The sequence below is a fragment of the Nerophis ophidion genome, unplaced genomic scaffold, assembly GCF_033978795.1.
Source record: "Nerophis ophidion isolate RoL-2023_Sa unplaced genomic scaffold, RoL_Noph_v1.0 HiC_scaffold_246, whole genome shotgun sequence".
NCBI classification, from domain to species: domain Eukaryota; kingdom Metazoa; phylum Chordata; class Actinopteri; order Syngnathiformes; family Syngnathidae; genus Nerophis; species Nerophis ophidion.
In genome coordinates this window covers 13,616-27,567 of record NW_026907168.1, presented here as the reverse complement: position 1 = coordinate 27,567, position 13,952 = coordinate 13,616, and the positions used below count along the sequence as shown (strand labels likewise).

The 13,952-nt window shown below is 42.7% G+C and overlaps 1 protein-coding gene across 4 annotated transcripts in view; it reads right to left on the bottom strand.

The window, feature by feature from the left end:
- LOC133547894 (myosin-IIIb-like) overlaps positions 1-13,952 on the bottom strand; it is a 76,783-nt gene that overhangs the window by 53,761 nt on the left and 9,070 nt on the right. For 3 of the 4 annotated variants that reach the window (XM_061893376.1, XM_061893378.1, XM_061893379.1), the window contains exon 1: positions 6,479-6,598. The exons of the other annotated variant lie outside the window; for it this stretch is intronic. In XM_061893376.1, the coding sequence (XP_061749360.1) occupies positions 6,479-6,528 (50 nt within the window). In that variant the 5' untranslated portion in view covers positions 6,529-6,598. Of the gene's footprint in view, positions 1-6,478; positions 6,599-13,952 lie in introns of those variants that run through there. 4 annotated transcript variants of the gene reach the window in all.

Genomic DNA, 13,952 nt, shown 5'->3' with positions numbered 1-13,952 from the left:
TACAAATGAGTTTTAAGGTGAGACTTAAATGCTTCTACTGAGGTGGCATCGCGAACTGTTACCGGGAGGGCATTCCAGAGTACTGGAGCCCGAACGGAAAACGCTCTATAGCCCGCAGACTTTTTTTGGGCTTTGGGAATCACTAATAAGCCGGAGTCCTTTGAACGCAGATTTCTTGCCGGGACATATGGTACAATACAATCGGCAAGATAAGATGGAGCTAGACCGTGTAGTATTTTATACGTAAGTAGTAAAACCTTAAAGTCACATCTTAAGTGCACAGGAAGCCAGTGCAGGTGAGCCAGTATAGGTATATATGTATGTATATATGTATATAAAGGTATATACAGTATAGGTATATATGTATGTATATATGTATATAAAGGTATATACAGTATAGGTATATATGTATGTATATATGTATATAAAGGTACATACAGTATAGGTATATATGTATGTATATATGTATATAAAGGTATATACAGTATAGGCGTAATGTGATCAAACTTTCTTGTTCTTGTCAAAAGTCTAGCAGCCGCATTTTGTACCAACTGTAATCTTTTAATGCTAGACATGGGGAGACCCGAAAATAATACGTTACAGTAGTCGAGGCGAGACGTAACAAACGCATGGATAATGATCTCAGCGTCTTTAGTGGACAGAATGGAGCGAATTTTAGCGATATTACGGAGATGAAAGAAGGCCGTTTTACTGCAAAAAAAGCGATACACTGCGAGACATAATCGTATTATACGATAATATCAAGATACATTTAATTTCACATTTCATTAAAAAAGCGCCTAAACACACACAAACTCTGATTTTAAATTGACACAAATCAGATATTTTTTGCCAGTCTAAACGTTCCAAAATGCTTTAAATCTGATCTTATCGCGTCACATTCAGGCCACATCAGGAAGTAGTCCGAATCCGATTGGAATCTAAGCTTTTAAAATGTGACTTTAATATAGCTGGAAATGTGTCCTGAAAGCGTCCTGTATGTGACTTTTGTGTCATTTTTGGGTGAGCTTGCCAGTGAAAGTAGATACATCATAACAACATCCTGTTTCGGTGAACAAAGTATTTTTTTTGGCGGCCAAATTTTCGTTTCATCGCTGGTCAATAGTGCGCAAATATCAGGCTATATGTAATGTATGGAGATGCGTATATATTATATACTTTGATTCTGAATAAATGGCAATTGTTGAAGAACCCAAATTGACATGTACGCTGTGGCATATTTGCTTACATGTTAAGAACTACATTGCAGAAGTTGTTTACGTTTGGGAGTTGAAAAATAATCACACTGATGTCTGTGATGCCTCTACTTAACAACCATAAAAAGATTAGTAACCCTCCAAAATATATTAAACTGTATATATTAATTCACTCATATTATTTTAAGTTTGGCAACTTTTATTTTACTTTGTTCATTTACGGAATCAAGTCAACTGCTTATGTTTTCACTATCGAACCGTGGATTAGGTCTCTGCTTTTTGCAGATGATGTGGTCCTGATGGCTTCATCTGACCGGGATCTTCAGCTCTCGCTGGATCGGTTCGCAGCCGAGTGTGAAGCGACCGGAATGAGAATCAGCACCTCCAAGTCCGAGTCCATGGTTCTCGCCCGGAAAAGGGTGGAGTGCCATCTCCGGGTTGGGGAGGAGACCCTGCCCCAAGTGGAGGAGTTCAAGTACCTAGGAGTCTTGTTCACGAGTGAGGGAAGAGTGGATCGTGAGATCGACAGGCGGATCGGTGCGGCGTCTTCAGTAATGTGGACGTTGTACCGGTCCGTTGTGGTGAAGAAGGAGCTGAGCCGGAAGGCAAAGCTCTCAATTTACCGGTCGATCTACGTTCCCATCCTCACCTATGGTCATGAGCTTTGGGTCATGACCGAAAGGATAAGATCACGGGTACAAGCGGCCGAAATGAGTTTCCAGGTCTCTCCCTTAGAGATAGGGTGAGAAGCTCTGCCATCCGGGAGGAACTCAAAGTAAAGCCGCTGCTCCTCCACATGGAGAGGAGCCAGATGAGGTGGTTCGGGCATCTGGTCAGGATGCCACCCGAACGCCTCCCTAGGGAGGTGTTTAGGGCACGTCCAACCGGTAGGAGGCCACGGGGAAGACCCAGGACACGTTGGGAAGACTATGTCTCCCGGCTGGCCTGGGAACGCCTCGGGATCCCCCGGGAAGAGCTAGACGAAGTGGCTGGGGAGAGGGAAGTCTGGGTTTCCCTGCTTAGGCTGTTGCCCCCGCGACCCGACCTCGGATAAGCGGAAGATGATGGATGGATGGATATCGAACCGTGCATGCAAATGACATTGAGGCCACATTGTACGCGTTTATACTGGAGTCTAAAAAAGATCACATTTTACTTGCGGTGTTAACAGTCAGCTGGAAAAAAATAAGATTTCAAAAACTTTGGCCTGCAGTGTTAAAGTAGTCTGAGACACAGGTCAGTAAGTAGTTAGTTTAATTTACTGACTTTAGCAACTAGGAATGCATCGTAACACCATGGTTATTGTAACCAAAATGATCACGGCATTGTTGAATGTGCTCCAAAGTACTTTTCAAGCACACCTTTTGAATGTAAAATTGACTTGAAAGTAAAATGCCCCTGAAGACATATTGTACAGCAGGGCTATTTAACTGGCTACATTTTTGCAGCAAAATCCGAAAAACACCAGAGTGCTTTTGTTGTATAGAGGAACTTGGACAACTGTAAACACTTTGGCAGATCCTTGCATTGACATTTTAACCTTGCTAGCATAACGCTATGGCCAAACGTGTGACTTAAAAGACTCTTAACCTGAGAGGGAGGTGATCACAGGGGAGTTGTCGAAGGGAAGGGAGAAACTGCCGACTTTAGAATGTGTGGATTTTGTACTCAAGACAATTACTTTGGTTTTTATCACTGTTTGATTTGAGGTGAACCAGGATTTTATTACAAGGAGGAGGGCGGAAGTGTGGCTTGGTGCATAGGTAGCGTAGCAGTGAACGTGAATGTTAAATTCACAGAAGATATGGCCAAAGGGGAGAAGGTAAGTGATAAAGGGAAGGGGGCCCAAGACAGATCCTTGTGGAGCACCTGTTGTGACTGCAGAATGATGGGATTGTGCAGCCTGTCAGGTATGAGTGAAACCAGTCAAGGGGGTGTTAATGATGTCAATGGATGAGAGATGGAGTCTAAGGCTGCTGAAGTCCAGGAAGATGAAACTAGAGAGAAGTTGGTGATGACACCCAACTTTACATGCCCCTAAAGCTGACCAACACGCCGGACTGTAGTCAGTTGGAAGCGTGTCTTAATGAAATTAAACAATGGATGTCCGCTAACTTTTTGCAACTTAATGCCAAAAAAACGGAAATGCTGATTATCGGTCCTGCTGGACACCGACCTCTATTTAATAATACAACTTTAACATTTGACAACCAAATAATAAAACAAGGTGACTCTGTAAAAAATCTGGGTATTATCTTCGACCCAACTCTCTCCTTTGAGTCACACATTAAAAGCGTTACTAAAACGGCCTTCTTTCATCTCCGTAATATCGCTAAAATTCGCTCCATTTTGTCCACTAAAGACGCCGAGATCATTATCCATGCGTTTGTTACGTCTCGTCTCGATTACTGTAACGTATTATTTTCGGGTCTCCTCATGTCTAGCATTAAAAGATTACAGTTGGTACAAAATGCGGCTGCTAGACTTTTGACAAGAACAAGAAAGTTTGATCATATTACGCCTGTACTGTATATACCTTTATATACATATATACATACATATATACCTATACTGGCTCACCTGCACTGGCTTCCTGTGCACTAAAGATGTGACTTTAAGGTTTTACTACTTACGTATAAAATACTACACGGTCTAGCTCCAGCCTATCTTGCCGATTGTATTGTACCGTATGTCCCGGCAAGAAATCTGCGTTCAAAAGACTCCGGCTTATTAGTGATTCCTAGAGCTCAAAAAAAGTCTGCGGGCTATAGAGCGTTTTCCGTTCGGGCTCCAGTACTCTGGAATGCCCTCCCGGTAACAGTTCGAGATGCTACCTCAGTAGAAGCATTTAAGTCTCATCTTAAAACTCATCTGTATACTCTAGCCTTTAAATAGACCTCCTTTTTAGACCAGTTGATCTGCCGCTTCTTTTCTTTCTCCTATGTCCCCCCCTCCCTTGTGGAGGGGGTCCGGTCCGATGACCATGGATGAAGTACTGACTGTCCAGAGTCGAGACCCAGGATGGACCGCTCGTCGGGACCCAGGATGGACCGCTCGCCTGTATCGATTGGGGACATCTCTACGCTGCTGATCCGCTTGAGATGGTTTCCTGTGGACGGGACTCTCACTGCTGTCTTGGAGCCACTATGGATTGAACTTTCACAGTATCATGTTAGACCCGCTCGACATCCATTGCTTTCGGTCCCCTAGAGGGGGGGGGGGGGGGGGGGTTGCCCACATCTGAGGTCCTCTCCAAGGTTTCTCATAGTCAGCATTGTCACTGGCGTCCCACTGGATGTGAATTCTCCCTGCCCCCTGGGTGTGAGTTTTCCTTGCCCTTTTGTGGGTTCTTCCGAGGATGTTGTAGTCGTAATGATTTGTGCAGTCCTTTGAGACATTTGTGATTTGGGGCTATATAAATAAACATTGATTGATTGATTGATTGACTTTTAACAAGGCAGTTTGTGTACTGAGACGGGAGCGAAAACCTGATTGGCAAAGTTCATAGAGGGAGTGCCGGGTTAGATGGAGGAGCAATTGGGATGCAACAGTTTTTCCAAAGATTTTTTTTTAGATAAAAAGGTCAATGGGAAATGGGACAGAGGTTAATGTAATTGTTGGGATCTGAACCAGGGTTTCTTAAAATTGGAGAGACAGCAGCTATTTGACAAAGTTTCAGAACAATTGCAGTGGAAAGTGAAGAGTGAATAATAGCAGTGATGAAGGGAAGCTGCTTCAACCAGGGTCGAGGGTGGGGGAGCTAACAGACATGTGGAGGGCTGGGATTTATTCATTGGATGATGTCAGAAAATGTATTTGAGAAAACTAACAACTGCAACGGCACATACAAAATATATTACAGCACAAATGAATGGCAGTGTTATTTTAATATTTGACAACTTCGCACAGGTGAACTTTTCAGGTTTTTAATGCTGGTACAAATCCTGTTAAACACTACATTTCTTGTACGGTTGTTAAACGATGCAAAAGTTGGACTCTGGCACACAGATGATGTGTATGTCCGTTACTTCCTATGGGAAAGTCTAATGATAAATCAGTATGTTATGCCTGAGGTAGTCTGTCCAAAATCACATTGCGCTAGAAAAATAGATTTTTGTGAGCCTATCAGCAGACAAGACAGAACAAACTGGAGAGAAAGAGCTCATGTAATCAATGAAGTCTGACATGGAAATTTCATATTGCACATGTACGAAAAAAGATGTCTACGAGTATTTTTATATTAAACAAGGTAAAATATATGTTAGATTATAGAGCAATGCGCATATTGTATTGTGCACTTATATTGCCATATATCAGCTACTGTGTGGAATTGTGGGGGAACACATATAAGAGTAACATAAAGGCATTGTATCAATTACAGAAAAGAGCTATAAGGATTATTCATAAAGTAGATTACTTAGAACACACTAACATTTTATTTATTAACTCTGGACTATTGAAACTACAGGAGCTAGTAAAGCTACAGACATTGTGTGTCATGTTTAAGGCTAGAAGTAAAACATTACCAGCAAATTTACAAAAAATGTTTGTCATCACTTCTGAGAATACAGAGCATAGAAGAAAAGGTCATTTCAAACAACAATATTCAAGGACAACTTTAAAGCAAATGTGTACATCAGTGGTGGGGGTAAAATTGTGGAATTCTCTTTACAACGAGATAAAAAACTGTAAAAATATATTCCAATTGAAAAAAATATATAAAGATAGAACGATAAGATCATATGGACAGACATAAGTGTTTACATTTTGTTTTTTATTTATTATTTTACTTATTTTTTGTCTGGTTTGGTATTTGCTCTGTATCATTCCGTGAGGTGTATATTATATTATTACTATTATTTTCTTGGTTCGGTTTATACTTTATGAAGTTTTGCACTTGTTGTGTTTTTCTTGTGTTTTTTGTTTTTGATTGTTTCATCACATTTGGATATATGTGTCGGCTTAAATGATATTCATGAAGTAAGATAAATGTATTATGTCAAAGGGGGCAGGAAATTATAAGATTTTCTTCATCCTGCTCCTTCTCAGGAATTGTGTGAATTTAAATTGTATAATTGTGATATAATTATTTATCGTTCTAAATGCACATCAATGAATGAGATAAATAAAAATGAAATGAAAAGTACTTGCAGTGTTACGTAAATTAGTACATTTATTCCCTTAAAGGAAACACAACTCACTCTGTCTGGGTGGGGACGCTAATTGCATTTGGAAAAAAGAGGGAAGGGAATTGTACTCACATGGCAAATGTTATTTTCTTCTGACTCATTAGCGCTGAGAACAATGACATAAAAAGCCTCCCCTGTCACCATAACACAGATGACAGCCAGCGAGAGCAACAAGTGGCGTTTGACTGAGGCTTGCTTGGCTTTGGCCTCCCTCCCGCCAACTTCCTTGCCCGCATGAGCGTTAACTCCCCAAGATCAATTGGATTGGACGCAGATTAGCTTGACATGGGCTGGTGTGAAGAACGGCCCACGTCCGGTCCCCCCCGCCGGTAAAAAGATTTAAAAAAAAAACGACTTCGGGTGTCAATGATGTCCTCGAATGTCCGATGATGGATTGAGAGACAGCACTGCCGTGTTGTGTGATACAGGACATATTTTTCATGCAGACATGATGATGGAAAGAAATGTTTGTATGGACAATCTACAAGCGGCGTGACCCTGAAGCTTTGAGCAATGATTGAGCCGAAATGGTGTAGGTTGAAGCGACGCTTATATAAACCTACCCCATCACAACAAGAACAAGGTTCAAAATATATAAAATCCAAAACATGCTTCACTTATATTACTTTTTTTTTTAAAACAATATATAAGCAACATATATGTAGCACACGTCTCATATACACAGTTTAACATTTAAATCAAACATACACATTTGTACACTTATATATATATATATATATATATCCATCCATCCATCCATTTCCTACCGCTTATTCCCTTTCGGGGTCGCGGGGGGCGCTGGCGCCTATCTCAGCTACAAACGGGCGGAAGGCAGGGTACACCCCGGACAAGTCGCCACCTCATCACAGGGCCAACACAGATAGACAGACAACATTCACACACTAGGGCCAATTTAGTGTTGCCAATCAACCTATCCCCAGGTGCATGTCTTTGGAGGTGGGAGGGGCCTATCCCCAGGTGCATGTCTTTGGAAGTGGGAGGAATCCGGAGTACCCGGAGGGAACCCACGCATTCACGGGGAGAACATGCAAACTCCACACAGAAAGATCCTCAGCCTGGATTTGAACCCAGGACTGCAGGAACTTCGTATTGTGAGGCAGACGCACTAACCCCTCTGCCACCGTGAAGCATATATATATATATATATATATATATATATATATATATATATATATATATATATATATATATATATATCCATCCATCCATTTTCTACCGCTTATTCCCTTTCGGGGTCGCGGGGGGCGCTGGCGCCTATCTCAGCTACAATCGGGCGGAAGGCAGGGTACACCCTGGACAAGTCGCCACCTCATCGCAGGGCCAACACAGATAGACAGACAACATTCACACTCACATTCACACACTAGGGCCAATTTAGTGTTGCCAATCAACCTATCCCCAGGTGCATGTCTTTGGAGGTGGGAGGAAGCCGGAGTACCCGGAGGGAACCCACGCATTCACGGGGAGAACATGCAAACTCCACACAGAAAGATCCCGAGCCTGGATTTGAACCCAGGACTGCAGGAACTTCGTATTGTGAGGCAGACGCACTAACCACTCTGCCACCGTGAAGCATATATATATATATATCAATCAATCAATCAATCAATCAATGTTTATTTATATAGCCCCAAATCACAAATGTCTCAAAGGACTGCACAAATCATTACGACTACAACATCCTCGGAAGAACCCACAAAAGGGCAAGGAAAACTCACACCCAGTGGGCAGGGAGAATTCACATTCAGTGGGACGCCAGCGACAATGCTGACTATGAGAAACCTTGGAGAGGACCTCAGATGTGGGCAACCCCCCCCCTCTAGGGGACCGAAAGCAATGGATGTCGAGCGGGTCCAACATGATACTGTGAAAGTTCAATCCATAGTGGCTCCAAGACAGCAGCGAGAGTCCCGTCCACAGGAAACCATCTCGAGCGGATCAGCAGCGTAGAGATGTCCCCAACCGATACAGGCGAGCGGTCCATCCTGGGTCCCGACGAGCGGTCCATCCTGGGTCTCGACTCTGGACAGCCAGTACTTCATCCATGGTCATCGGACCGGACCCCCTCCACAAGGGAGGGGGGGACATAGGAGAAAGAAAAGAAGCGGCAGATCAACTATATATATATATATAGTACCCCTCTCCTTCCCAGCATGCCTCACTTATACTCCTGAACAAAATCCTTAGACCGCATTTTGTGCTGGTGAACTTTTACTAGATTGTAAACAGAGCATCAAAATGCAAAAAGTAAGAAACAGGAGGAGAGAAAAAAGAAACTACTCCGCACTTAATCCGAAACCTCATTTAAAGTAAGCAGATAAATGCGTATGACCATCTTAAAAAAACAATCCAAGTCTTGTCCTGTTCTGTAAAACATCCAAACTGTCATGACTTCCTGACTACTAGGCAACAATGACGGACACAGTAAGACGATGATTTTTTATTTTTATGGGACAAAAAAATGGCAACTGCTTAACTGTGAAACCGGTTGATCCCCCACCCTTAGCTGACTGCAGCCCAATAACCTAACATAAGATGTTATCTGGGATGGCGTGGCGCAGTGGGAGAGTGGCCATGTGCAACCCGAGGGTCCCTGGTTCAATCCCCATCTAGTACAAAACCTTATCATGTCCGTTGTGTCCTGAGCAAGACACTTCACCCTTGCTCCTGATGGGTTCTGGTTGGCGCCTTGCATGGCAGCTCCCTCCATCAGTGTGTGAATGTGTGTGTGAATGTGGAAGTAGTGTCAAAGAGCTTTGAGTACCTTGATGGTAGAAAAGCGCTATACAAGTACAACCCATTTACCTATATATTATCTGCGATGAGGTGGCAACTTGTCCCGGGTGTACCCCGCCTTCCGCCCGATTGTAGCTGAGATAGGCGCCAGCGCCCCCCGCGACCCCGAAAGGGAATAAGCGGTAGAATATGGATGGATGGATATATATATTATATATACACAATTTATTTAAATTCCATATAAAGTGGTAATATATACATTTTAATATAACCTATATGTATAATTATGAAATCATAAATTGTATTTATATACATATTATATATTATTGTCTTTCTAAAACAATGTTTGCTCTTCTTTCTTATATTTACTAATTTAGGGACGGCGTGGCGCAGTGGGAGAGTGGCCGTGCGCAACCCGAGGGTCCCTGGTTCAAATCCCACCTAGAACCAACCTCGTCACGTCCGTTGTGTCCTGAGCAAGACACTTCACCCTTGCTCCTGATGGGTGCTGGTTGGCGCCTTGCATGGCAGCTCCCTCCATCAGTGTGTGAATGTGTGTGTGAATGGGTAAATGTGGAAGTAGTGTCAAAGCGCTTTGAGTACCTTGAAGGTAGAAAAGCGCTATACAAGTACAACCCATTTATTTATTTTTTATTTATGTATGGTATATATATGTATGTATGATATATACATATATATATATATATATATATATATGTATGTATGTGTGTGTATATGTATATATGTGTATGGGTGTGTGTGTGTATATATATATATATGTATATATACTGTATATATAATGTGTGTGTATACAGTATGTATATTTTTAACATATAAACAATTTGTCTTATACTTTAGTTAATATAGTAATGTAATGTACCTTGAAGGTAGAAAAGCGCTATACAAGTACAACCCATTTAATGATAAATGATTTAAAAAGCTTTTTAAACTGGTTTATGTTGGTGCTGTGTTTTATTTCATCCTTTAAACAGTTCCATATTTTAACCCCTGCTATTGTTATACTCATTCGTTTCTGCGTTGTTCTACAATATTGGATCTTAAAAAATAGTTCTCCTCTTAAATGATAATTCCCTTCTCTCTGTAAAAATCTTCTCTGTAACCCTGTTGGAAGTCAATCTTGACTTGCTTTATAAATCATTTGGGCAGTCTTGAGTTGGATGAGATCTGGTAGTTTTAAATCAAATGTGTGTGTAAATAATCCATTAGTGTGTTCTTTGATGAAAACAGCGATCAACAACTTGCAGACAACGCACTCACACTTACTTATGTTGCATTCATGTTGATATTTCATGCAAATACGCCAGCACAGTGGTGCTCCTGCTCAAAGCTGCAGCACACTACATATCCTTCACCCCGTCCTTGTGTTTATGCATCCCACATAATAAATAATTGCCTACTTATCCTGCATCATCTTCAGTTATCCATCAATGCTCCAAATTTAATCTCCCGCCTTAAAACACCCGCGCCACATATGCTTAATCCATCAACAAAGTGCACACTTGTTTACGTCCTGTCTTTCTGCAAAGCGCTCCACCATAACAGCATTCATCTGCAGTTTGTCAACACAAGGTGCCAAGACGTGCGGGTCATGCATTATAGAGAACAGCAGCCACTTTCCGTTGCACCTGCCACAACAAACAAGCACATTCAGTATAAAGTCCTCTACTGTACATACCTGCCTCTCTGAAAGGGTCTCTCTCTTCCAAAATGATGCTGACTAATTCATATAAACTATCATTGTGAATAATTCACAAGCGACGTGCGACCTGATCTGCAACACAGTTAAATATTCAAGCGGCAGGTGTATGCTCTCAAAATGACTGCTGATATGAAGCATCTCAGGTTGCAGGCAGGTAACCAGGAAGTCAATGCTGGTTGTCGGGTCACATGACTCCTCCTGATCTTACTATATTGCCCATATTTAAATGGCTTGGTATTAATGATGATGACAGCATGCTAACAATAAAACACATTGCATAATGTACAATGTAATATTACCTCATTTGTTTTAATAATTTAAAAAGTTGTGTGCACTTTTACACCACTTCAAATTATTATAAACTAATAGTATTTTTACATGTATTACCTATTACTTTTTTTTTCTAAATATAATATTCATTATTATTTTCAAAGCCTAATTGTAAAAATATTTTTTGATAAAGAATTGGATCTGGATTGTCCATCTACAGAAGCCAAAAGCAGTGAAGCATAGCTCGGTTGGTAGAGTGGCCGTGCCAGCAACTTGAGGGTCGCAGGTTCGATTCCCGCTTCCACCATCCTAGTCACTGCCGTTGTGTCCTTGGGCAAGGCACTTTACCCACCTGCTCCCAGTGCCACCCACACTGGTTTAAATGTAACTTAGATATTGGGTTTCACTATGTAAAGCGCTTTGAGTCACCAGAGAAAAGCGCTATATAAATATAATTCACAATTCACAGTTGTCCATCCATCCATCCATCATCTTCCGCTTATCCGAGGTCGGGTCGCGGGGGCAACAGCCTAAGCAGGGAAACCCAGACTTCCCTCTCCCCAGCCACTTCGTCTAGCTCTTCCCGGGGGATCCCGAGGCGTTCCCAGGCCAGCCGGGAGACATAGTCTTCCCAACGTGTCCTGGGTCTTCCCCGTGGCCTCCTACCGGTTGGACGTGCCCTAAACACCTCCCTAGGGAGGCGTTCGGGTGGCATCCTGACCAGATGCCCGAACCACCTCATCTGGCTCCTCTCGATGTGAAGGAGCAGCGGCTTTACTTTGAGTTCCTCCCGGATGGCAGAGCTTCTCACCCTATCTCTAAGGGAGAGACCTGGAAACTCATTTGGGCCGCTTGTACCCGTGATCTTATCCTTTCGGTCATGACCCAAAGCTCATGACCATAGGTGAGGATGGGAACGTAGATCGACCGGTAAATTGAGAGCTTTGCCTTCCGGCTCAGCTCCTTCTTCACCACAACGGACCGGTACAACGTCCGCATTACTGAAGACGCCGCACCGATCCGCCTGTCGATCTCACCATCCACTCTTCCCTCACTCGTGAACAAGACTCCTAGGTACTTGAACTCCTCCACTTGGGGCAGGGTCTCCTCCCCAACCCGGAGATGGCACTCCACCCTTTTCCGGGCGAGAACCATGGACTCGGACTTGGAGGTGCTGATTCTCATTCCGGTCGCTTCACACTCGGCTGCGAACAGATCCAGCGAGAGCTGAAGATCCCGGTCAGATGAAGCCATCAGGACCACATCGTCTGCAAAAAGCAGAGACCTAATCCTGCAGCCACCAAACCGGAACCCCTCAACGCCTTGACTGCGCCTAGAAATTCTGTCCATAAAAGTTATGAACAGAATCGGTGACAAAGGACAGCCTTGGCGGAGTCCAACCCTCACTGGAAACGTGTCCGACTTACTGCCAGCAATGCGGACCAAGCTCTGACACTGATCATACAGGGAATGGACCGCCACAATAAGACAGTCCGATACCCCATACTCTCTGAGCACTCCCCACAGGACTTCCCGAGGGACACGGTCGAATGCCTTCTCCAAGTCCACAAAGCACTTGTAGACTGGTTGGGCAAACTCCCATGCACCCTCAAGAACCCTGCCGAGAGTATAGAGCTGGTCCACAGTTCCACGACCAGGTGAAGTTGTCAGGTTGTGTAAATGGGAAATAAAAAGAGAATACATCCATTTTCTACCGCTTATTCCCTTTTTGGGGTCGCGGGGGGCGCTGGCGCCTATCTCAGCTACAATCGGGCGGAAGGCGGGGTACACCCTGGACAAGTCGCCACCTCATCACAGGGCCAACACAGATAGACAGACAACATTCACACTCACATTCCCACACTAGGGCCAAGAATACAATGATTTGCAAATCCTTTTCAACTTCTATTCAACTGAATAGACTGCAAAGACAAGATATTTCATGTTCACACTGAGAAACCTCCTTTTGTTTTGCAAATAATAAATAACTTAGGATGTAATGGCAGCCAAACATGTCCAAAAATGCATTTTTACCAGTGTGTTACATGGCCTTTCCTTTTAACAACACTCAGTGCAGGTTTGGGAACTGAGGAGACACATTTTAGAAGTGGAATTATTTCCCATTCTTGCTTGATGTACAGCTTAATTTGTTCAACAGTCCGGAGTCTTTGTCGTCGTATTTTACGCTTCATATTGTAACACGTGGCTTAGCATTGTCTTGCTGAAATAAGCAGGGGCGTCCATGATAATGTTGCTTGGGCGGCACCATATGTTGCTCCAAAACCAATCAATGGAACATAGGTTGAAAAGGATTTGTAAATCATTGTATTTTTGTTTTTATTCATGATTTACACACCGCGCCAACTTCACTGGTTTTGGGGTTTGTAATTTAGCTGATGTGATGAAGTTGCATACCACTGCAGTCAACCACCAGTATAAGAAATCCAACTATTAAATTAGTACATTATTGTTTATCTTTACTTTTTTCATTATTAAGTTATTAGATCAATTGTGTTAGTACTGATACATGCCCCTAAAGCTGACCAACATGCCGGATTGTAGTCAGCTGGAGGCGTGTCTTAATGAAATTAAACAATGGATGTCCGCTAACTTTTTGCAACTCAACGCCAAAAAAACGGAAATGCTGATTATCGGTCCTGCTAGACACCGAACTCTATTTAATAATACAACTCTAACATTTGACAACCAAACAATTAAACAAGGCGACACGGTAAAGAATCTGGGTATTATCTTCGACCCAACTCTCTCCTTTGAGGCACACATTAAAAGCGTTACTAA